The 23,090-nt window shown below is 34.1% G+C and overlaps 2 protein-coding genes across 7 annotated transcripts in view; both read right to left on the bottom strand.

The window, feature by feature from the left end:
* Nucleotides 1-23,090, bottom strand: part of milt (trafficking kinesin-binding protein milt) — a 149,493-nt gene that overhangs the window by 102,695 nt on the left and 23,708 nt on the right. The gene's annotated exons all lie outside the window — the stretch shown is intronic.
* On the bottom strand, nt 7,864-9,593 carry LOC142224788 (uncharacterized). The gene is made up of 2 exons (XM_075294574.1): nt 9,172-9,593; nt 7,864-8,839 (listed from the first exon to the last, which is right to left on the bottom strand). Exons 1-2 carry the CDS (start codon nt 9,591-9,593, stop codon nt 7,864-7,866), a joined length of 1,398 nt encoding a protein of 465 aa, XP_075150689.1.

Here is a 23,090-nt window from a genome sequence, read left to right on the forward strand (position 1 = left end):
GTTTATTTAGAGTTAAACGTCTGCCATTTGGTATCAAGACGGCAGCGGCAACATTTCAAAAGGCTATGGAGTGTTTATTTCAATGGATAGCTAATGTAGTTGTATATCAAGACGACATAACTGTAACTTGGAAAGACACTAGAGAACATATAGATAATTTGAAAGCTGTGTTGGACAAATTAAAAACAGTTGTTTTGAAATTGAATATTAAGAAGTGTCGTTTTTTTTTTTAAGAGGAAATATCGTATCTAGGTTTTACAATAAGCAAATATAGTTTGTCGAAAAATTTAGAGAGGGTAAATAGCTAGTGTGATATCCGCACCAATACCGAGAAATGTTTCAGAATTCAAGGCATTCGCAAGGATGGTTAATTATTATTCTAAATTTATACAGAATTTCGCACAGATAATGGCGCCGTTGTATAAATTGTTACAAAAGTAGTTCCATTTCACATGACAAGACAATGTAATGATTCGTATAATTTAGTCAAGGAGAAAATTACATCAGATCAGACATTGGCACATTTTGATTGCAATTACCAATTATTTTATACACTGACGCTAGCAGTCATGCAGTTGCTCGAGTATTGCCGCATGAATTCCCTGATAGTCTCAGGCCTATTGCCTTTGTCTCGAGATCGTTGTCATAGTGAGAGGAATTATAGTACTTTGGAAAAGGAGGCATTAGCTATAATTTTTAGTGTTTCGAAATTGAAACAATATTTAACAGGTTGGCTTATAAGTCCCCGGACTGACACATAGATGGCGTCGCTATAATTAAATGCATATTATTTTTATATAGTACCAACCTTCAAATGATTCGTGTCAAAATTTGACGTCTGTAAGTCAATTAGTTTGAGAGATAGAGCGTCTTTTGTGAAGCAACTTTTGCTATTGTGAAAAAAATGGAAAAAAGGAATTTCGTGTTTTGATAAAATACTGTTTCTGAAGGGAAAAAATACGGTGGAAAAAGCTTGGCTTGATAATGAGTTTCCGGACTCTGCCCCAGGGAAATCAACAATAATTGATTGGTATGCAAAATTCTAGCGTGGTGAAATGAGCACGGAGGACGGTGAACGCAGTGGACGCCCGAAAGAGGTGGTTACCGACGAAAACATCAAAAAAATCCACAAAATGATTTTGAATGACCGTAAAATGAATTTGATCGAGATAGCAGAGGCCTTAAAGATATCAAAGAAACGTGTTGGTCATATCATTTATCAATATTTGGATATGCGGAAGCCAGTGTTGCCAACTCCCCAAGGCCAAAAAGCACCAAAAATATATTATAAATTCTAACCTACCACCTTCCACCACAAAATCGAAAATTAAATGCTCTACTAAAAAAAAAAAAAAAAAAAAAAAAAAAAAAAAACTTCCGAAGATGTATTATAGAACTTTTAAGAAGTTAAGGTGGGTATTAAGATCAAGTTATAATAAAATTTGCAGCAAATATGCATAATTTTATGCCTTTTTCACTGATATAGTTTTCACTTTAGCGGCAAAACTCAAACTTAGTACTCACCATTATGAACCGCTATTCAAGTATACACTTTGATCAGTCTTAATGATCAGTGATGTTTTTCACCTTTCAAACTATTAATACATGGAAGGAGTCTATTGCTTATTTCAGTTGCGCGTGCTTTTGTGAATTTAATACAAACGTTTTTAATTACATCTTTACCAAATTCAAAAATTCGACACTCATCGCTCGACTTTCCTACAGAATACCCTAAATAACAATATTAATTAAAAAATAATCAATACCAACTTCATAACAATCAAATTATAAATTTGAGTTTCTTCGGCTCTTGAAAGTCTAATCAAAATTTTTGTATCAATTAAACTTAATACTGTTCAAAATAAAAAAAAACACAAAAACCACTAAATGAAAATGCCAGAAAGCACCAAGCTTTTTTTGAAAAGGCACCAAAAAGGCAATTTGGTGCTTTTTAGAAATCAAAAAGCACTAAATTTGGCGCTAAAAGCACTAAATTTGGTGCTAAAAGCACCAAATTGGCAACACTGGCGGAAGATCTGTGCAAAATGGGTGCCGCGCGAGCTCACATTTGACCAAAAACAACAACGTGGTGATGATTCTGAGCGATGTTTGCAGCTGTCAACTCGTAATACACCCGAGTTTTTCCGTCGATATGTGACAATGGATGAAACATGGCTCCATCACTGCACTCCTGAGTCCAATCGACAGTCGGCTGAGTGGACAGCGACCGGTGAACCGTCTCCGAAGCGTGGAAAGATACAAAGGCCCGCTGGCAAAGTAATGGCCTCTGTTTTTTGGGATGCGCATGGAATAATTTTTATCGATTATCTTGAGAAGGGAAAAACCATCAACAGTGACTATTATATGGCGTTATTGGAGCGTTTGAAGGTCGAAATCGCGGCAAAATGGCCCCATATGAAGAAGAAAAAAGTGTTGTTCCACCAAGACAACGCACCGTGGCACAAGTCATTGAGAACAATGGCAAAAATTCATGAATTGGGCTTCGAATTGCTTCCCCACCCACCTTATTCTCCAGATCTGGCCTCCAGCGACTTTTTCTTGTTCTCAGACCTCAAAAGGATGCTCGCAGGGAAAAAATTTGGCTGCAATGAAGAGGTGGTCGCCGAAACTGAGGCCTATTTTGAGGCAAAACCGAAGGAGTACTACCAAAATGGTATCAAAAAATTGGAAGGTCGTTATAATCATTGTATCGCTCTTGAAGGGAACTATGTTGAATAATAAAAACGAATTTTGACAAAAAAAATGTGTTTTTCTTTCTTAGACCGGGGACTTATCAGCCAACCTGTTATTGCAAACAGACCACAAGCACTTGATGGCAATGTTTGGTGAAGATAGAGGCTTGCCAATTATGACATCGGCTCGAATGCAAAGGTGGGCATTGATATTGTCTGGATTTGACTACAATGTTAGATAAGTCAAAGGAAACAACATTGCGGATGGCTTGTCAAGGATGCCACAGATATCCATAGGAAATAGTGTCGAGGAAAACGATTTTGTAAATTTTATTGAATCATATAATTGTTTGAATTTGAACTTCATGGCTATTTCACGTGACACTAGAAGAGATAGAATTTTATCAAAAGTATTGGATTCAATTTTATGCAATACTGTTGCACAGTTAGAGGGGCATGATTATATACCGTTTCTTAATAAACAGTCTGAGTTGTCTGTAGAACATGGGTGTATTTTATGGCGCTATAGAGTGGTGGTACCCACGAAGTTGCGGAAACAAATTTTGCTTGGGCTTCATAAATCACATTTGGGTATAGTGAAAACAAAGGCACTGGCTCGATCATATGTCTGGTGGCCTAACATAGATAGGGATGTAGAAGAGATTTTTAAGAATTGTATAGCGTGTCAGGAGTTACAGAATAGTCCTGAGAAGAGTTCTCTGATACCTTGGAACCCTTCGAACAAGGCATGGAGTAGAATCCCCTTGGATTTCGAGGGGCCAATACACGGTTATCATCTCCTAGTATTGATTTATTCATTCTCCAAGTGGGTTGAGGTGTTCAAAACTAAAGAGATTACAAGCAGTTTCACAATAACAAAATTGCGAGAAACATTTTGTCGTTTCGGGTTAGTAGATGTCATAGTTACTGACAACGGCAGACAATTCAGATCAATTCAGTATAGTTCTCAAGAATAATATGGAGTCAGACATATTGTTACTTCCCATGGACACCCAGCGACGAATGGTCAGGCTGAGACAAGAACATTGTGATCTGCAAAGGAAAGAGAAATGTTGAATTATACAAAGGCCAACTGTTCTAATTCGTGATTACAGAAATGTAAATAAACCCTCCTTGCAGCAAGCCACGATCAAAGAGAAGTTGGGACCCCGCTCCTATTGTTGCATCATTTCATACAATAATCGATAAATTAAAAGACATACAGATCCAATAAGAAATCTAGATGTGAAAAGAGAAACATCCGCTGACAAATGAAATTGTGAAGAGTGTGCTCCACAGTCACAACAGCGGACAACTTATAATGACGTCAACGTTAATTTAGGCAGCTAAATAACAGAAAGAGTACTAAGACCCAGACTGGAGGGGAAGGTAGTGAGAAAATAAAGAAAGATTATTCTTTATATTAATTAATAAGATCTATGAAATATTATTATACATCCTACAATCTATTTTTAAATATTATACATCATATATCTATTTTGAAATATTTTAGTTGTAAGATTATATGAATTTTCAGCTCAGAGAAGAACGTGTAGAGTACTTATACTTTATAGTATGGCAACATTGTCTGAGTACCAACTGTTATAACTCAAGTTTATCATAAATTGAATTCTCTCAATAAAATCACTTTTGTGTTTACCTTGAAACCGATCACTTGTGCGTTCTTCTTGTCTGTATATTACACTTTTATATATAAAAATCGTACCAACTAATAGGGTTATCATTTCGATAAATCTGATGAATGCGGGGTTTCAACACCCCCGTCCCCGTGAAGGGATCCCGTCCGATCCACTTCACCCACGTCCAACACAGTCAGCTTCGATATCGGTCTTTTAACAGTCCCAGCAACTGTATGAACTTCGGCAGAACGAGCTACACCATCATGACCAACAAATAAACGTTGAATTCTACCTTTTCTCCATTCGGACCTAGGGAGCTCGGAGTCGCAAATCAGAACTAGCCAGAGCCAGATAATATGGCGTGGGTTGTTTGACACCATTTTGATCTTCTTGTCAATTCTGACAGATATTCTACAAACCATCTTTTCCATAAAGCATTTTTTAAATTTTGCTGTATCCTCCACTGCTTACGCAGCAGGTCTTGCTTTGGATCAAATGGCAATTAGGGAGCCACCGCGGTGCAATGGTTAGCATGCCCGCCTTGCATACACAAGGTCGTGGGTTCGATTCCTGCTACGACCGAACACCAAAAAGTTTTTCAGCGGTGGATTATCCCACCTCAGTAATGCTGGTGACATTTCTGAGGGTTTCAAAGCTTCTCTAAGTGGTTTCACTGGAATGTGGAACGCCGTTCGGACTCGGCTATAAAAAGGAGGTCCCTTGTCATTGAGCTTAACATGGAATCGGGCAGCACTCAGTGATAAGAGAGAGATTCACCACTGTGGTATCACAATGGACTGAATAGTCTAAGTGAGCCTGATACATCGGGCTGCCACCTAACCTAACCTTGGATCAAATGGCGCAGGTGTTTGAGTCGAGTTGGGGCAGTCCAATAAAAAAATGGTTTGGCGTGAGTGGCTCAGGTTCATCAGGAGTGACAGACAGGTGTTTGTGAGAGGCCTGGAGTTGACGATATTCTCGCATTCGATTAGAAGATTGTAAAGCGTTTCAGGGCGTGGTGAGTGCTCTTTCAGAATAGCATATAGAGACTTTTTAACAGATTGAACCAAACGTTCCCATGCACCACCTGCACTGGGATCAGAGGGACTGTTAAACTTCCATTTTATACCCAAAGGCCTTACCCCCTCGTTAATGTCAATAAAATTTTGTTCTGCACCAAGCTCTTTTCTAATACCCACAAAATTGGACCCATTGTCGCTTCTTATTTGAACTGGGACGCCGCGCCGGTTTATAAAATTCCGTATGCATAAAAGACATGCATCACTAGACAAATCGTGGACCACTTCTAAATGCACGGCGCGAGTGGTCAGGCACGTGAAAAGTGCAACCCAACGCTTTTCACGACTACGGCGAACCGCCACCATAATTGGTCCAAAATAATCCAACCCGTTATATGAAAAGGGACGAACAAAGGCTCGAAGGCGGTCTTCAGGAAGGGGGCCATGATTGGCTGAACTGGATTACTTTTTCTAAGTTTGCAAATATTACAAGCAGCTTTCACCCTTTTTAAAACGCTGCGTATAGCAGGGATCCAATACCTCCGTCGTACTTCACATATGACCGTGTTGCCATTCATGTGATTTTGGCGGCCGTGATGCCACTGCACCAGTCAAGGCGTAGCCAGGATTTTATTTTGGGGGGGGGGGGGGTTCAACTTTAAAAAAAAATATTCATATAATCTCATGTGTAGAAAATTTTATTTATGCATAGGTATGTATACAATATTTTTATAATATTAAATTGAGCAGACGGGCTTTTTGGGCAGCAAATAAATCAATGACTTCTTCAGTCGGCACATTTATTCGGCGATGAACCGACATTAATGCCAATCCTTTGAGTCTACTCTCGCTAGTCGAATTTCTAAGATACGTCTTTAATCTCTTCATTGTTGAAAATGGACGTTCGGATGAGCACGTAGTAACTGCAGGGATGGAAAATGCAGTACTATAGTACTTTTTTCAAAACTTTCTCACCCCGGTCAGTACCGTTGTACCCCCGCGAATGATTTAGTACCTTTTGTGTATACATTTTTGAGTCGATATCAGATTTATGGTACAATAGCTTTGACAAAATATTTTAATATTTTGAGAAAGTCTTTATCAACCTTATTTGCTAATAGTCTTTTACAAATATGGCAAAACAGACATGTTCATGTGGGAAGAAAATCCCGATTTTGTTAAAGACATAGTCAAAAACAGGATTTTATTGAACTTCAAGAATGTTTTAGTCGAAAAAAGAATGCGATTCTATATTATCGATTTTTTATTTCGGTAGAAAATGTCAAAATTTTATTTCTATATAGAATTTTTGCAAAATTTTATTTTTATAGAAAATTTTATCAAAATTTTATTTTAATTGAAAATTTTGTAAAAATTTTATTTCTATATGAAATTTTTGCAAAATTTTATTTCTGTAGAAAAAATTTTGCAAAATTTTTTTCTATAGAATTTTTTTGCAAAATTTTATTTCTATAGAAAATTTTTGCAAAATTTTATTTATATAGAAAATTTTGTCAAAATTTTATTTTCTTTAAAATTCAGTCTCTTGACCATAATCTTCCAGTGAAATTTTTGTTGAAATTTAGTAAAAAGTACCTTTCCGCTCAAAAAAAAACCTTTTTTGTACTTTCTTAAAAATTGTATTTTCCAACCCTAAGTTACTGGCAAAATGACCAAAATTTTTAAAAGAATATGCACGTTTGGAAATATCTCTTTATTGCTTCCATCGCTGAATTATGCAGGTTCTTTTCGCAGGTTTTGCGCCATTTCATTTACACATGTGTGTTTGGCTGTTTCGTTGTTGTTGCTATGGCCAAACATAGCAAGTCATGTTCACAAAAAGAACAACAAACACACATAAAAAGCAGAAATGCATTTTCCAAAAATGAAATTTGTGGTGCGAGAACACAAACAATTTGTTTTTTTTCGACCGTCGTTTGACGGGCTTTTCAACTAGTATTCTATGATTTGTGCAAGTTTTATAGATAAGCGTTTTTCAAAATAAAACCTCCAGCTTTTCTTCAACATCTTCGATAAGATTTTTCTATGCAGCTAAAAATATATATTTATTTATATAAAAATATTCATTCATTTCGAGGGGGGTTTGATCCCCCTCACCCCCCCCCCCCTGACTACGGCCTTGGCACCAGTAATTGGGTCAACCGACTTTCTTTTGGCAAAATTATGGGTCTTTTAGCGTCAAACGAAATAAATGGCGCATTATCTATTCGACCTCCGCACCTGAGAATTCCGCCCTCGTCTATATACGGATTCAATGTTATTATTGAGCTGGTCTTTGGTATTAATCTTTTGTTTCGCAGATTGTCAAACTCTTCCAAAAATACACTTTTTTCAACATACTTTATGACCATATTTTCTGTCAATTCTTCTTCCTCTACTGCCAATTCTCCAGATATTTTGTGGCACTTCAATGAGTTGATGTTGTTGTAGAATCTTAACATCCAGCCAACGGTTCTTTTCAGTTTATAAGAAGTCGAAAAACGGTCAAAATCAATGACAGTGTATACTGCCTCCGAAATAACAAAATGCAAAGTGATCTTTTCGTAGCTCATTATATAAATTTATATCAATTTGTGGTGCAGTTTGAGTGGGCCAGAGTGCCTCAGAGCGATGTAAAAACGTAGAGCCATTTTTCCAACGTCCGTTTGGATTATAATCATTTACAGGCCTAGTGGCCTCATCGGCGGTATTTAACTCACCCGGTACCCAACGCCATTGCTCTTCACTCATGCTTTCCAATATTTCATTTATTCTATTTGCAACGAACTGTTTGTAGCGTCTGTGGTACGAACGTATCCAACAAAGCACGGCACTCGAATCGGTCCACAAAACAACTTCACCAGAGGACCTTCCATGAAATTCCTCAATCGTATTTTTGAGCCGAACTGCCATCACTGCCGCCTGAAGCTCTAGGCGAGGAATGGTCATGCCTTTGCTTGGTGAGCATTTAGTTTTACCTGCCACAAACACAACTTCAGTACGACTCCCAGACTCTATGCGCCAATATGCTACTGCTGCCATAGCCATCTCACTAGCATCACAAAATATATGAAGAGGTCTTTTTATGATATTAGGAGTGAGAGAATAACACCTTTTTATTTTATAGTCTCTTACCTTACTCAATCCACGCAGCCAAATCGTCCATTTGTCACACATTGCCTTGGGTATATCCTCGTCCCAGCCGACACCAATTCTCCACAGATTCTGCATAAATATTTTCCCGGATGTAGTAAAGTCACATAATAAACCAAATGGGTCGTACACCGACATAATTATACTAAGAACTTCTCTTTTTGTCGGATTGCGGCGGTTTTGTAAAATATCCAGTGATACATGTTGAAATTGACAATTAAAAACAAAATCATCTGTTGTGGGTGACCATTCCATACCTAGTATTTTTTCGGTGTTGCCAGATGTTATATTTTTATTTTTGGATTCTGGAGTACGAAATTCGAATTTATTTCCTCTGAGTTGGATATGATTTTATGCATTATGAATCCGGCGTGTTTATGGATTTTATATACCTCTTCGACCACAGATATCACCTCCTCTACCGTTGAAAAACAGTCAACATAATCGTCCACGTTATGATGATTTATAATTGCGTCAACAGCCCGTTAGTTATAAATTTCTTAGCATTTACATTTTTAATATATAGAGCAATCGTGTTGCCCCAAATATGGCTCTTTTCTATATAAAAATCGTTGAGCTTCTTGATCTTCTTTAATGATATAAATCTGCAAGAACATTTCCTGAATATCACCGCATACAGCTATCGGTTTCTCCCGAAATTTAAACCTTACTACTAGAAGTGGCTGATTTAGATCTGGGCCAGACATGAGAAAGTCATTCAATGAAACTCCTTGTATCTTTGAGGCTGCATCGAACACTAATCGGATACTGTCTTTATTTGGATTTGGAACTGCGAAATGAGGTAAAAATAATGTTTTTGAAGTTATACACATTTCTTCTTTGGGAGTTAAACGTCTAGCATAATTCTTTTCGAGCAAATGCTCAATTTTTGCGATATTCCATTTCAATTTTTTTCTTCTGAATTTCCGTTTGATCTGTTGGAAACGACTTAGTGCATATTGGTAAGTGTTTTCAAATTTCTGGTTGGTTGATTCTAATATTTTTAGTGTCATTTCATCATCTTTTGAGATCACTGGCTTGGCGTCCAATTTAACCATACACGACTCAATATCAAAATATTCTCTCATAAGTGTCTCCAGTTTTTTATATTTATCATCGGTTCTTTATGAGTGAAAAATTCTTTTAACTGTGTATTCGCTATCACTACAGGTTGGGCCATACACAACCCAACCTAATCTGGTTTTTACTGCTATAGGACCACTATTGATAGTACATCTCGGTGTTTCCAATGGCACTGTTAAATATGCATGTGTTAAACTTAAAATCATTTAAGGTTTAGCTTGTTTGTAACCATTGATAGGTAAATCCGACAAATTGCTATGATCCATGTCATCAACAGAAAAAGATTGAGTTGGCAACCGATATTTGACCAAGTATACATTTAATATTTCATATTGCGTGTTGAAACTGTTTTCTCCTCTAATGTACAAATTCAAAGTTTCAGTCATTTGATTGGTGAAATGCCCATTGAGCAATTTCAATTTTTCTTTATTACCTTCCAACCCAATTTGTTCACCAATATCCCATTCCAACATAGCCATCATCAATAAATGCAAATATTGATATACATTTCTGTGGACCATACAGTTTAACTGGGACCATTTGGAACAGAATTTCATAATTTCTGTTCCAGCGTGTAAATTCCTCCAGGAATTTTCATCTTCAGATGATGTGGCGACACTTGTTAGGCTATCATCAACTCGGTCAGCTGGTTTATGAAGAATGGGATTGTGATGTTTCGCACAGCCATCTATGCCACAAGGCTTTTTGTTGAAACATTTTCCAAGTTGATGATAACCTTTCAAACAAAAGAAACAAAGTCGCATTTCCTTTATCTTTTTCCAACGATCATTCGCCGACAACTCTTTCAACATCTTGCAATCACCAAGATTTTGGAAATCCCCGGAACACACGGTACATCCTTTTGCAGTAGAGGTAGTGAATGCCGCTTTACCTTTGCTATTACCTTGTGGTCTTCTCTCCGGATTCTGTTGTTGATGCACGTGAAAGGATGACGGGAGTCCATCTGAAACCATGTTCGCTATCTGTTTTACTTTATTTAGCCATTCACAAAAATCCACCAAATCTACCGGCCTGTCCAAAGAAATACATTTTCAGCCCACTACATTTGTTTTGACTGTGGCAGCTTTGAAACAAGTTGGCTTAATAATGTTGGGTTGCTCAAGTGGTGCTTACCATTGGCTCCAATTTTCCTTCCGGTAAATATGGCAGTGCGCACACCTTGTCAATTTCACTCGGTATTAATTGTTAATTGATTGTGCCAATGTGACTACTATTATCTCAACATTTTTAGAACTTGATAATAGAGACTCCACCCTTTCCTTAGCTTCTCCGTACATCGCTTCACGAATTCGTATAATATTTTGCAAAGGAGTGTATTCAAAATCTGCTGTTATTTGACGAAAGTCTTCTAAAAATGTGGGTCATTCTTCCGGCCTCCAAATGCCTCGAAATTTAGGCAAAGGATAAAATTTGGCTTTGTGTGACGTCGAACCATGGCTGCTGGAAGAGTTATTAGTAAGAGACTCACCTGTGTTAGATGCTCCTATGCTTTGTGTTGAAGTCTGACTCATAGCATCTGGATCTGGTGGAGCTGTCCTAATCATCTCAACACCTCGCACCTTTTCTGTAACTGTAGCGATTTCTTTTTGCAATCTTTGTTGCGGTTTGTTCCCCTTGTGCAGCGATTAGTTTTTGAACGGTAGTCCTTTGCTGTGCCATTTGCCTTTGCATACTCGCCAATACCTGCATCACATCTGTTTGGTTTCCTTGTTGTTGGTGTGTTAAGGTTTGTTGGTTACTAGATGTTGAACTTGAAGCACTTGGAAACTTTCCATGTTTACGGGCTGCTCAAATCTCTTGGGTGGAATTCCTTTTGATGTCCGTTCGCTTTTCTTCGGCGATTCCGACATAATTCAATCGTAAATACAATGTGTACTTAACAGAGACACAATTTATTTGTGACACAATTTATTTGTGTCTCTGTTAAGTACGCCGTTCGATTAGCTTTTCCAATATCGTTCTCCACTATTTCTTGAGGCCAATAAGACGAAAAGGCCAACCACATTAGGACGAATAAAGCCACAAGAAAGAACAAAGATGTCGTCATAAAGAATAAAAACACCAGTACAGAACATTCGTTTTGTGGAATTTGTTCTCAAAAAAATCGTTTAATTAAAAAATTATACATTGATACAAATTTGAAGTCTTCGTGTTTGACGACATAACCTTACGAACGACAGATAAATTGTGATGCAATATTACAAGATCATGTATCACGTAAAACCAATTCAAATGTTGGCTGCACTTCAATCAAATTGCCGTTAACAACAACATAAATATCGTACCCTTTTATACATAAAAATCGTACCAACTAATAGGGTTATCATTTCGATAATTCTGATGAATCCGGGGTTTCAACAATTACACTAGGCAAATATTTGACCAAAATAAGTGTCAAACTTGTTTCCAGAATCACCTTCGAAATATCTGGATACCAGTTTTGGAAAATAATTCTACCATGATGTTACATATTCAATATAAGCTAAAGATGGTACTTGGTTTTACTGTGGCGACGATTTCTTTTTTGATTTCTGTCAAATATTTACCCAGTGTGACCATACCGTAACTGGTTTCCCCTCCGAGAAGTTGTAATTCCTAGACCTCTGCATTTGACCTGTAGATATTTTACTGTAAGACTTTCCAACGTTTACATGAAATTTGTGGATAAATCCTATTTCTGATACTGATTGCTTGTTTATGGTGCGGGCATTAGTTTTCCAAAATCCATCAATGAGGAAAAATGAACTTTGTTTATCAGGTATTTAATAGATTACGCATCAGATGTGTAATATATACAAGTTTGATCAATTTGGCATTTAATTCGTTAAATAGATTGAAATATGTGCAGTTTGGTCGACGAATTGAAAAGTGAATGCAATGTATTTATAATGCGTAGTGGTTAGCACATTAATTACACTAGAAAATTCGACGTGGTAAGTACGAATACATTCTAAAATATTGATTACTTTTAGAGTTTTACTCTCAGTTAGTGAACAAACAAAATTCTTTCCATTTTGATTAACTACCCAGGGTGTTCTTAAGACGCTGTGAGTTGTAAGAAGTTTTGGCAAGTGTAATTTGTATGTAATGGAATATAAATCCGTATATTAATATTCGTTTCAGCGCAATACTCGTATCTATATGAAAAAGTTATATACGAATGCAAAAAAAAAAACTGTGATTTAATCCTCCATACAAAATTGCAATAAATTTGCCAAACGGGAAGAGATAGAAAACCCAGATTTCAACCAAAGATACACTGAAACAATAGCTTTCGAGGGGTATTCTTCGGAATCGTAAAACGCAGCATATACGACACAGATGGAAATGAGTCAATTGCAGCCAAATGGAAAAGTATGGGCATCCTTTTATGTTATATGTGTGTTGGATGGCAACCATGCAAATATATATTTATATTTATGTATTGAAATGTCATATTCTTTTAGATTATCCTTTCACTATTCTTATTGTAAGATTGGCGAAGAGGAGAAAAGATTAATTAAACAAATCTCAGTCAAAATTTAAAGCGAATAACAAAAGTCTCCAAATTATTACGATTTTATTAAAGAGCTCTCCAATTTTTTTTCGTTCGTAAATTAAACCAAAGAAAATTTTCAACAACACGGGAAAAACTTGGTTAGTTAAAAATGGATGAAATGTTAAAACAATTCAAAAAAACTCATCCAAATGCAAGCCCAGCAGGAGCAGAACAATAACTACACACAAAAAATTATCACCGAAGTTTTTCCAATTAAACATTTAATTGAATTTGGAAACGGATTCAATTAATATGTTAATTGATTCAATTAATTATTTAATCAAATCCGAATAAAAACCAATTTAAAAAAATGATTGATATTTGTTACGTTTCCAATGAAAATATTAATTGATTCAATCAATTTGTTCATCAATTCGGAAATAAATTTCAATTTATTTCCGTCTTTGTGTTTTGTGGTATTGTAAAAATGGAAAACATCTACGTAGGTAAGCAATTATGAAATGTGAATACAGTTTTCCATTGAAGCGTGTTTATATCATTTTTTAGTTCGTGAAATTGACCAATCAATCCCATCATTTTATCAAATATATAGGAATATAAGAATATGTTTGCAATCAAAAGGTGGGTACCGTATTTATCTTTTAAAATTGTAAAATTTTTTCACTCCTAGTTTTCTTAAAACCAAGAGCGGTATGGGTTTGTTGGAAGATTCACATTGAAGTTGCGAAGTAACGTTGGCATTAAACTGCATTTTTGTTTTACCTGCCTTTTTCAGTTTGAACCCAAGTAGAGAGAAGAGCTTAGCCGAGACATCATTCGTTGCAAGCAGACGCGAAATTAAAGCTCTTGAATAAATTGGATATTTTTTTTCATAAACACAACATCTAAAATATTAACACTTTTTAAATCATTTGAGTGAGATTTGATTTCACTTAAATGGTATTAAATTCATGAGATAACATGGACTTAAATTGTGGAAAATGTAAAACCACTTGCGGAGACACGGAAGTAAGGTGCATCAGTTTTTGCGGAAAATTGTTTCATATGAAATGTGTTGGCTTATCAAAGTACGAGTGCGATGCAATTTTTAAACACCATAATATTAAATTTTATTGTGATTCTTGTATTAACTTTATGCTGGTCACAAATGAAAATTATAAACATTTATTGTCAATGGTTATTGAAAATGAAGCAAAAATAACTAGCGAAATTAACAAAAACAACCAGTATGTGGAGAAACGAGTTGAAGAGGCAAAGATAGAAATTATGAGCGAGCTGAAAAATAACAAAGCTAATCCAGGAGTACAAACATATGCAGACAAGCTTAAATCTACCAACAATGTACCCGTTATTTTGAAACCAAAAAATAAGCAGAACAGTGAGACAACTGAGAGAGAGGTAAAAGAGAGGATTAAACCTTCAGCACTCAATTTACAAGTAAAAGGAATAACGAAGAGAAATGATGGTATGATAGCTATAAGATGCGATAACGAGAGTGCAACGAACGTTTTAAGAGAACAAATTAAAGAGAAAATGGGAGAAAATTACGAGGTACAATCACCATCAATGAGAAAACCGAAACTGTTAATTGCAGGTTTATGCGAGGAGTTGGATAAAGGTTCAGTCGTTGCAGCTATAAGAAAACAAAACAATATACAATGCAATTATTTGGAATGTGTCAAGGTATACAGGTCATATAAAAATCGAAACACATTTAACGCCATAATTGAGACTGATGGAGAGGGATTTAAGGAAATTATGGATAAACAGAAAATTAATATTGAGTTGGATAGATGTCCTGTATATGAAAGTTTGAAAGTTTTAAGATGCTTCAAATGTTGGGGATTCGCTCACACGTCGAAACATTTCAAAAGTGAAAATCAAGTATGTGCTAAATGCAGTGAGGTTGGCCACTCATACAGAGAGTGTAATAATAACATATCCAAATGCATAAATTGTTTAAAGGCAAAAGAGAGGTTACATTTGTCGGATATAGACATCAATCATGATTGTCGATATACTGGGTGCCGTGTTCTGAAACGTAGAGAAAGAATAGAAGCAGAAAGGGTGCAATACTAGCAACCAAAGGATATAAGTGGATTGTACATAAATATTGGTGGTTTATGTGCTAACTTTGAGGATCTGGAAGTAATACTTGGTGAAAATTATTTTGACTTTATTTGCTTGAGTGAAACACACCTAACTGCAGACTTGCCCCCATATTCATAAAAGTTAACATAAACTTTAAACCTACTATTACCATACAAATTCCTTCGATAAAGCTACAGTAGATTATTATGAATATAGGCATTGGAAGATAGAGAATTCTCTATTCAAAACTACAATATTTTGAGATGTGATGGTGATTCTAGGCATACGGGTGGTGTGGCTCTTTACATAAAAGATTCATGGCAATCAAGAGTTATTGAATGTATAGCAATTGATAAGACGATTTGGTGGCTTAAAGTGGAAATCTGGAAAAGTTATATAAAAATTTTTATTGCTGGTGTTTACAGATCGCCAAATAGACTGAACAGCTCAGAAGAGATATTCTGTAACTTCTTTGAAAACCAAATTAGTGGAAATGACATTGGTATTATTGTTGGCGATTTCAACATAAATTGGAATGAAATTTCTACAAAGCGACAAAAAATTGAGGAAATAATAAATGATAATTTTTTAACCAAATTGTAAACCAACACACAAAAAATTATCACCAAAATTTTTTCAATTAAACACTTAATTGAATTTGGAAACGGATTCAATTAATATGTTAATTGATTCAATTAATTATTTAATCAAATCCGAATAAAAACCAATTAAAAAAATGATTGATATTTGTTACGTTTCCAATTAAAATATTAAATGATTCAATCAATTTGTTAATCAATTCGGAAATAATTTTCAATTACAAACGTGATTGAAATTTTTTCCGTTTCCAATTACACATGTGATTGATCCAATCACCTTTGTGATTGAAACTGAATAATTTTGAGCAATGGAAAGAGCGAAAAGAGAACAAGAGAATGGGTATTTATTCAACAATGTATGATGGAGAGATCAGTCTGTGGAAGTAACTCGTAACCAGCGTTACCAGAATTGTTTCACCAAAAACCGCTAGATTTGTCCAAAAAACTAGCCAAAAAAAGCTAAAAAATTTAAAAAAATAGCTAGAAAAAAAGCTAAATTTTTTTTGTATCAAAAGTCACATTTTTGATTGAAATTTAACAAACTTAAAGGCTTTATTTCACTTAAAATGCATATTATTTTAATTGTATTCAATTTAATTCCATTTCTGTGAGACTGTAAGAAAATCTAAGTCATATTAGCTCTGTTGGCGTACTCGATACATTTTGATTACTATCACAAATTTTTACTGGAAGTCCTTCGTTTATATTTCCTTGTAAAAACATTTTTCCCAGTGAACTTGCAATTGTCAGTTGGTTAATCATGTCACATAGAACTGCATTAGAAAATATCTATATATTTCGTTTTAACTGAATTAATGATAAATTCGTGAACGTGTACACTTTTCCTAATTTTACCCAAGCGAATAAAACCCATTCTAACTGTCTTGCAAGTTTATAATGAGTAACTTTTATTCGAAAATTTCCCAAAACCTATTGTTGTCCAATTTTCGTAAATGTAAATCCATCCCATCCCACTACGAATTTTTTATTGCATTTTTTGGTGTTAAAAAAAATAATACCACATTCAAAAACTTTATTTCCTTAATTATTTCTATGTTCGGTTCCAAAGATTTTGTACACTAATAATTTTTGTATTGATTCCGAGTCAAATTTGAATTTATTCGTTTTCTCAGCTTTTTCTTCATGAGCTATCACAGTGCTTTAAAAACGTGCTAACGAAAACTTAAATTTTCAAATTCAGACTCGACTTTAAGTAGAAATTATTCTATGCATAAGTTTTTAAAATAAAATGTTGAAAACCTCTTCTATTTTTGAACGTTATTTTGGTTTGTGGTCAAGATACAAAAACTCCACAAATTTAGACTATTAATTTTAAGAATTTTTTAGAATTGACCCTAGCCTTCTTTTATGAAAAGATACCCATTTTTAAGTTGAATCACTTAACTATAAGGACAAAACGACTTTATCGGCTTTTGGACAAGGAAAACAGTTTATATAAGAGAAATTCACAAATGCTATTATAACCAAAATTCGCGTTCGTATTTTAAGGACATGAAATCTTTGGCCTCACGGCAATATTTTTACAGTGTACAAATCAATTCACATCTACTATTTTAATGTAGTAATATCATAATAACTTTAGAATATTATAATAACATAAAAAGGGTAAACGAGCCAAATGCTAACATTCCTAATAATTTAATGACGTTTATATAAGGAATTTGTATGGTAATAGTAGATTTAAAGTTTACGATAACTTTTATGAATACGAGGCAAGAACTTTACAACCAGGTGTATTTGCTGCAAAATGCTGGAATAATTATTAATGTTTCAATTGAGATTTGAAACATGTGAAAACCCTTATTCTGGCAGCAAGGCTTAGATAAAAACGAAGTTTTATCCATATTTCAATAGGAACATGTCGAAAATAAAAAAAGCCAAAAATAGCTAAAAGGGTCATGAAAAAAAAGCCAGAAAAAAAGCTAAAAGCTAAATGCATTTTTTTCCCGCTAAACGTCTTCAAAAAAAGCCAAATCTAGCGGGAAAAAAGCTAAATTGGCAACGCTGCTCGTAACGAACGGTTGGGTTTTTGTTTTTCGCGTAAATTGAAAAACATGATTGGCGACATTCTGTCTGCTGCATTCAAAATGTGTGCATAAATATTTTGAACGCAACAACAAATCATAGCAAAGGGTTGAAACAAATAAAGTGTGCAACAACAAACGGCAACGTGGTAAAGGTTTGAAAAAAAATATATGACAGAACGCATTTGAAATTACCTGTGTTTGTGTTTTGTGGTATTGTAAAAATGGAAAACAATCTACGTTTATTGAAGGTAAGAAATTGTGAAATGTGAATACCGTTTTCCATTGAAGCCTGTTTACATTAAACGGACTATAATAATATATTTTTTATTCATTTCTTTTAGTGACCAATTTTATTTCGTGAAATTGACCAATCAATCCCATCAACTCCATCATTTTATCAAATATATAATAATATGTTTGCAATAAAAAAGTGGGTACCGTATTGATCTTTTAAAATTATAAATTTTTTTCACTCCTAGTTTTCTTAAAACCAAGAGCGGTATGGGTTTGTTGGAAGATTCACCTTGAAGTTGCGAAGTAGCGTTGGCATTAAATTGCATTTTTGTTTTACCTGCCTTTGTCAGTTTGAACCCAAGTAGAGAGCAGTATATCTGGTATATAAACTAATGAGCTGAATTATGTAATGGTAAAAAAGTTCTTTCTTTTGGATTTAAAAATATGAAAAATTTCAGAAAATAATAAAAATATGTATTTTCCATTTATATTTTTTCTATTTCCAGAATTTGCAAATTATCATCAATATAATACCAAATATTACATTGCTTTCCCATTATTTTTGTCTTTGATTGGTTCAAATTTTAATAGACGATTTTAATGTGTGGAAATTTTGGAAAGGAATTGTTACTAAAATTAAATTGCCGAGCTCCTTAATACACCTTTTTATGCTAAAAGACTACAACTGCAAAAGAAGATTATAAATCTGCAACCTGGAACTAAGACTTGAACTTGATATTCTATGCAGGTAATGTTTAACAAAATTAACTTTTAATTGAACAAAATTAAATTCGAATTATTCTGTTTACTTTCAGAAAAACTAATTTAGCTTACAGGCTGCTGATTTATTGGAAATCTAGTCGCATCTACATATTAGAAGGAACATGTTAACATGGTTATTATTATAAGGAAGATAATGATTTATATAATTTATTTTTTCACCCTATAGTTGTTATTGATAGTAGTTGTATTTGTAAGTTATGTTAGAACAAAACATAAATGACAAGAACCAAATTTATTTGTCTATTGCATAATTCAAAAAATAATAAAATATTAAATATGTTTTATAAGAAACACATATTTTCTTTTATTTCAAAAGAAAAAAAAACTAAATACGATTTTGTGGTCGCAATATATAAATTTTTTGATCGAAATTTATAGCCAATTTCAATTAATTATTTAATTGAATGAATCAAATAGTTGATTGATTTTTGTCGCGAAATTAATTAAAATTTTAATTGATTCAATTAAAACTGTGAATTTTATGTTAAAAATCAATCACGTTTTTAATTGATTAAATCACACAATTAATTGATTCCGTGACAAAATTCAATTAAATTTTTAATTAAAAATCGTGTTGGTTTTCAATCAAAATGGGTGATTGATACTATCATTTTCGTGATTGAAGAAATTTCAATTAAAAAAATGATTGAATCCGCGATTTTCGTGATTGAAATCAAAATTTTTTTTGTGTGAACCTACCAGAAATACTAGTACGACTTCAACCTTAATTGATTATGTAGTAACCAATATTGACCTATGTACTGCAAAAACCTGTACAAACCTCAAAATTAGCGACCACGAGTCAATTGAAGTTAAGTTTCCATCAAAAAGAGAGACAGTTATCACAACTAAGAATATCCAAATATTGCGTTACAACGAGGACCTTTTCCGAAGAACCATAGTTAATGATGACATTTATTACTACCATCCTGTAAATTATGTTGATGACTACGCCGAACGTCTGTTTGAAAGTATTAATAGGGCTTTGCATCCAATGATATGCACGAAGGAAACAAAATCAAAAAAATTACCAAACTATTGGTTTAGTAGCAATTTAAAGAGAATGAAAGTTCACAAAGAACAATTACATCAAAGAACTGTATGGATACACGATAATACTAGTTGGGAAAATTATAGGCATTTCAGAAATCAATACAAATCACACTTCGTAGTGCTAAGGAAACTTTTATTAGTAATAAAATTGATACTTGCACAGATCAACGGTCAATGTGGAAAACTATAAAAGAATTTGTACTTAAGAAAGATGATACCCATATTAAGAAAATAAAAGTAAGTGGATCCCTCATATCTGATGAGAAACGCATAGCTGAAGAAATGAACAAATTTTTTATAGAGAGTGTAGAAGAAATAGTCAGCAGTATACCCCCGATCAAGTATGAAAATAATATTTCACACATTCCAAAGGAGAACTTCAAATTCAAATTTATAAATACCAATGATTTGAAATCTTTATTAAAGGGAATGAATCAAAAAAAGATCAAAATTTTCTTTCAGTAAAAATTCTATTAACCCTTGTGTATGTGATAACACTGGAAGCGATACCAGCGTGATGAGGTCCCGTGGGACCTACAATAAACAAAGGATGGTAGAGAGGTTATCCCTACGATATTTTTCGATCATTTACTGTAGGTGGACTCTTCTATAATGCACAAATTGCATATATAAACATTTGGTTGTAAATATAGAGTTTTATTTAATTTTTAATAGGATACCGGTAATGTTAAAATCTTTGGTTTGTATACTAGTGGCCCTGATGTTTGACGCAGGCGTGGTACCTATAAGTATCCTTATACGTACCAAGCAACATTATATTGTTTTTGTAGTTGAATGTTCTTAACAAACTGGATTTTTGAAGGAAAAACAATACGATTTTTTTAGTCGCGTATATATATATATATATATATATATATATATATATATATATATATATATATATATATATATATATATATATATATATATATATATATATATATATATAATAATATATATATATATATATATATATATATATACGCGACTAAAAAAATCGTATTGTTTTTCCTTCAAAAATCCAGTTTGTTAAGAACATTCAACTACAAAAACAATATAATGTTGCTTGGTACGTATAAGGATACTTATAGGTATATATATATATATATATATATATATATATATATATATATATATATATATATATATATATATATATATATATATATATATATGTATATATATATATATATATATATATATATATATATATATATATATATATATATATATATATATATATATATATATATATATATATATATATATATATATATATATATATATATATATATATATATATATATATATATATATATATATATATATATATATATATATATATATATATATATATATATATATATATATATATATATATATATATATATATATATATATATATATATATATATATATATATATATATAACCACTGCCGTGTATAGCCAATGCACAATTTTTATACCCTCCACCATAGGATATACCCCCCATATTAACTTTGTCATTCCGTTTGTAACACATCGAAATATTTCTCTAAGACTCCATAAAGTATATATATTCTGGGTCGTGGTGAAATTCTGAGTCGATCTGAGCATGTCCGTCCGTCCGTCTGTTGAAATCAAGCTAACTTCCGAACGAAACAAGCTATCGACTTCAAACTTGGCACAAGTAGTTGTTATTGATGTAGGTCGGATGGTATTGCAAATGGGCCATATCGGTCCACTTTTACGTATAGCCCCCACATAAACGGACCCCCAGATTTGGCTTGCGGAGCCTATAAGAGTAGCATATTTCATCCAATCTGGCTGAAATTTGGTACATGGTGTATGTATATGGTCTCTAACAACCATGCCAAAATTGGTCCATATCGTTCCATAATTGTATATAGCCCCCATATAAACCGATCCCCAGATTTATCCTCCGGAGCCTCTTGGAGGAGCAAAATTCATCCGATCCGGTTGAAATTTGGTATGCGGTGTTAGTATATGGTCTCTAACAACCATGCAAAAATTGGTCCATATCGGTCCATAATTATATATAGCCCCCATATAACCCGTTCCCCAGATTTGATCTCAGGAGCCTCTTGGAGAAGCAAAATTCATCAGATTCGGTTGAAATTTGCAACGTGGTGTTAATATATGGCCGCTAATAACTATGCCAAAATTGGTCCATATAGGTCTATAGTTATATATAGCCGATCCCCAATCACACAAAAATTGGTCCATATCGGTTCCACTCGAGCCAAAAATAATCTACCAAAATTTTATTTCTAACAGGTTGGCTGATAAGTCCCCGGTCTGACACATAGATGGCGTCGCTAGTATTAAATGCATATTATTTTTATATAGTACCAACCTTCAAATGATTCGTGTCAAAATTTGACGTCTGTAAGTCAATTAGTTTGTGAGATAGAGCGTCTTTTGTGAAGCAACTTTTGTTATTGTGAAAAAAATTGAAAAAAATGAATTTCGTGTTTTGATAAAATACTGTTTTCTGAAGGGAAAAAATACGGTGGCCTGATAATGAGCTTCCGGACTCTGCCCCAGGGAAATCCACAATAATTGATTGGTATGCAAAATTCAAGCGTGGTGAAATGAGCACGGAGGACGGTGAACGCAGTGGACGCCCGAAAGAGGTGGTTACCGAAGAAAACATCAAAAAAATCCACACAATGATTTTGAATGACCGTAAAATGAAGTTTATCGAGATAGCAGAGGCCTTAAAGATAACAAAGAAACGTGTTGGTCATATCATTCATTAATATTTGTATATGCGGAAGCTCTGTGCAAAATGGGTGCCGCGCGAGCTCACATTTGACCAAAAACAACAACGTGTTGATGATTCTGAGCGGTGTTTGCAGCTGTTAACTCGTAATACACCCGAGTTTTTCCGTCGATATGTGACAATGGATGAAACATGGCTCCATTACTACACTCCTGAGTCCAATCGACAGTCGGCTGAGTGGACAGCGACCGGTGAACCGTCTCCGAAGCGTGGAAAGACTGGCAAAGTAATGGCCTCTGTTTTTTGGGATGCGCATGGAATAATTTTTATCGATTATCTTGAGAAGGGAAAAACCATCAACAGTGACTATTATATGGCGTTATTGGAGCGTTTGAAGGTCGAAATCGCGGCAAAACGGCCCCATATGAAGAAGAAAAAAGTGTTGTTC

The sequence above is a fragment of the Haematobia irritans genome, chromosome 2, assembly GCF_050003625.1.
Source record: "Haematobia irritans isolate KBUSLIRL chromosome 2, ASM5000362v1, whole genome shotgun sequence".
Taxonomy (NCBI): domain Eukaryota; kingdom Metazoa; phylum Arthropoda; class Insecta; order Diptera; family Muscidae; genus Haematobia; species Haematobia irritans.

Coding starts and splice junctions, on each gene's coding strand:
- LOC142224788 (XM_075294574.1), bottom strand. CDS start 9,593: ATGAGAGAATATTTTGATATTGAGTCGTGTATGGTTAAATTGGACGCC. Junction 8,840..9,171: donor CAGCCACTTCTAGTAGTAAG/GTTTAAATTTCG, acceptor TATCCAACTCAG/AGGAAATAAATTCGAATTTC.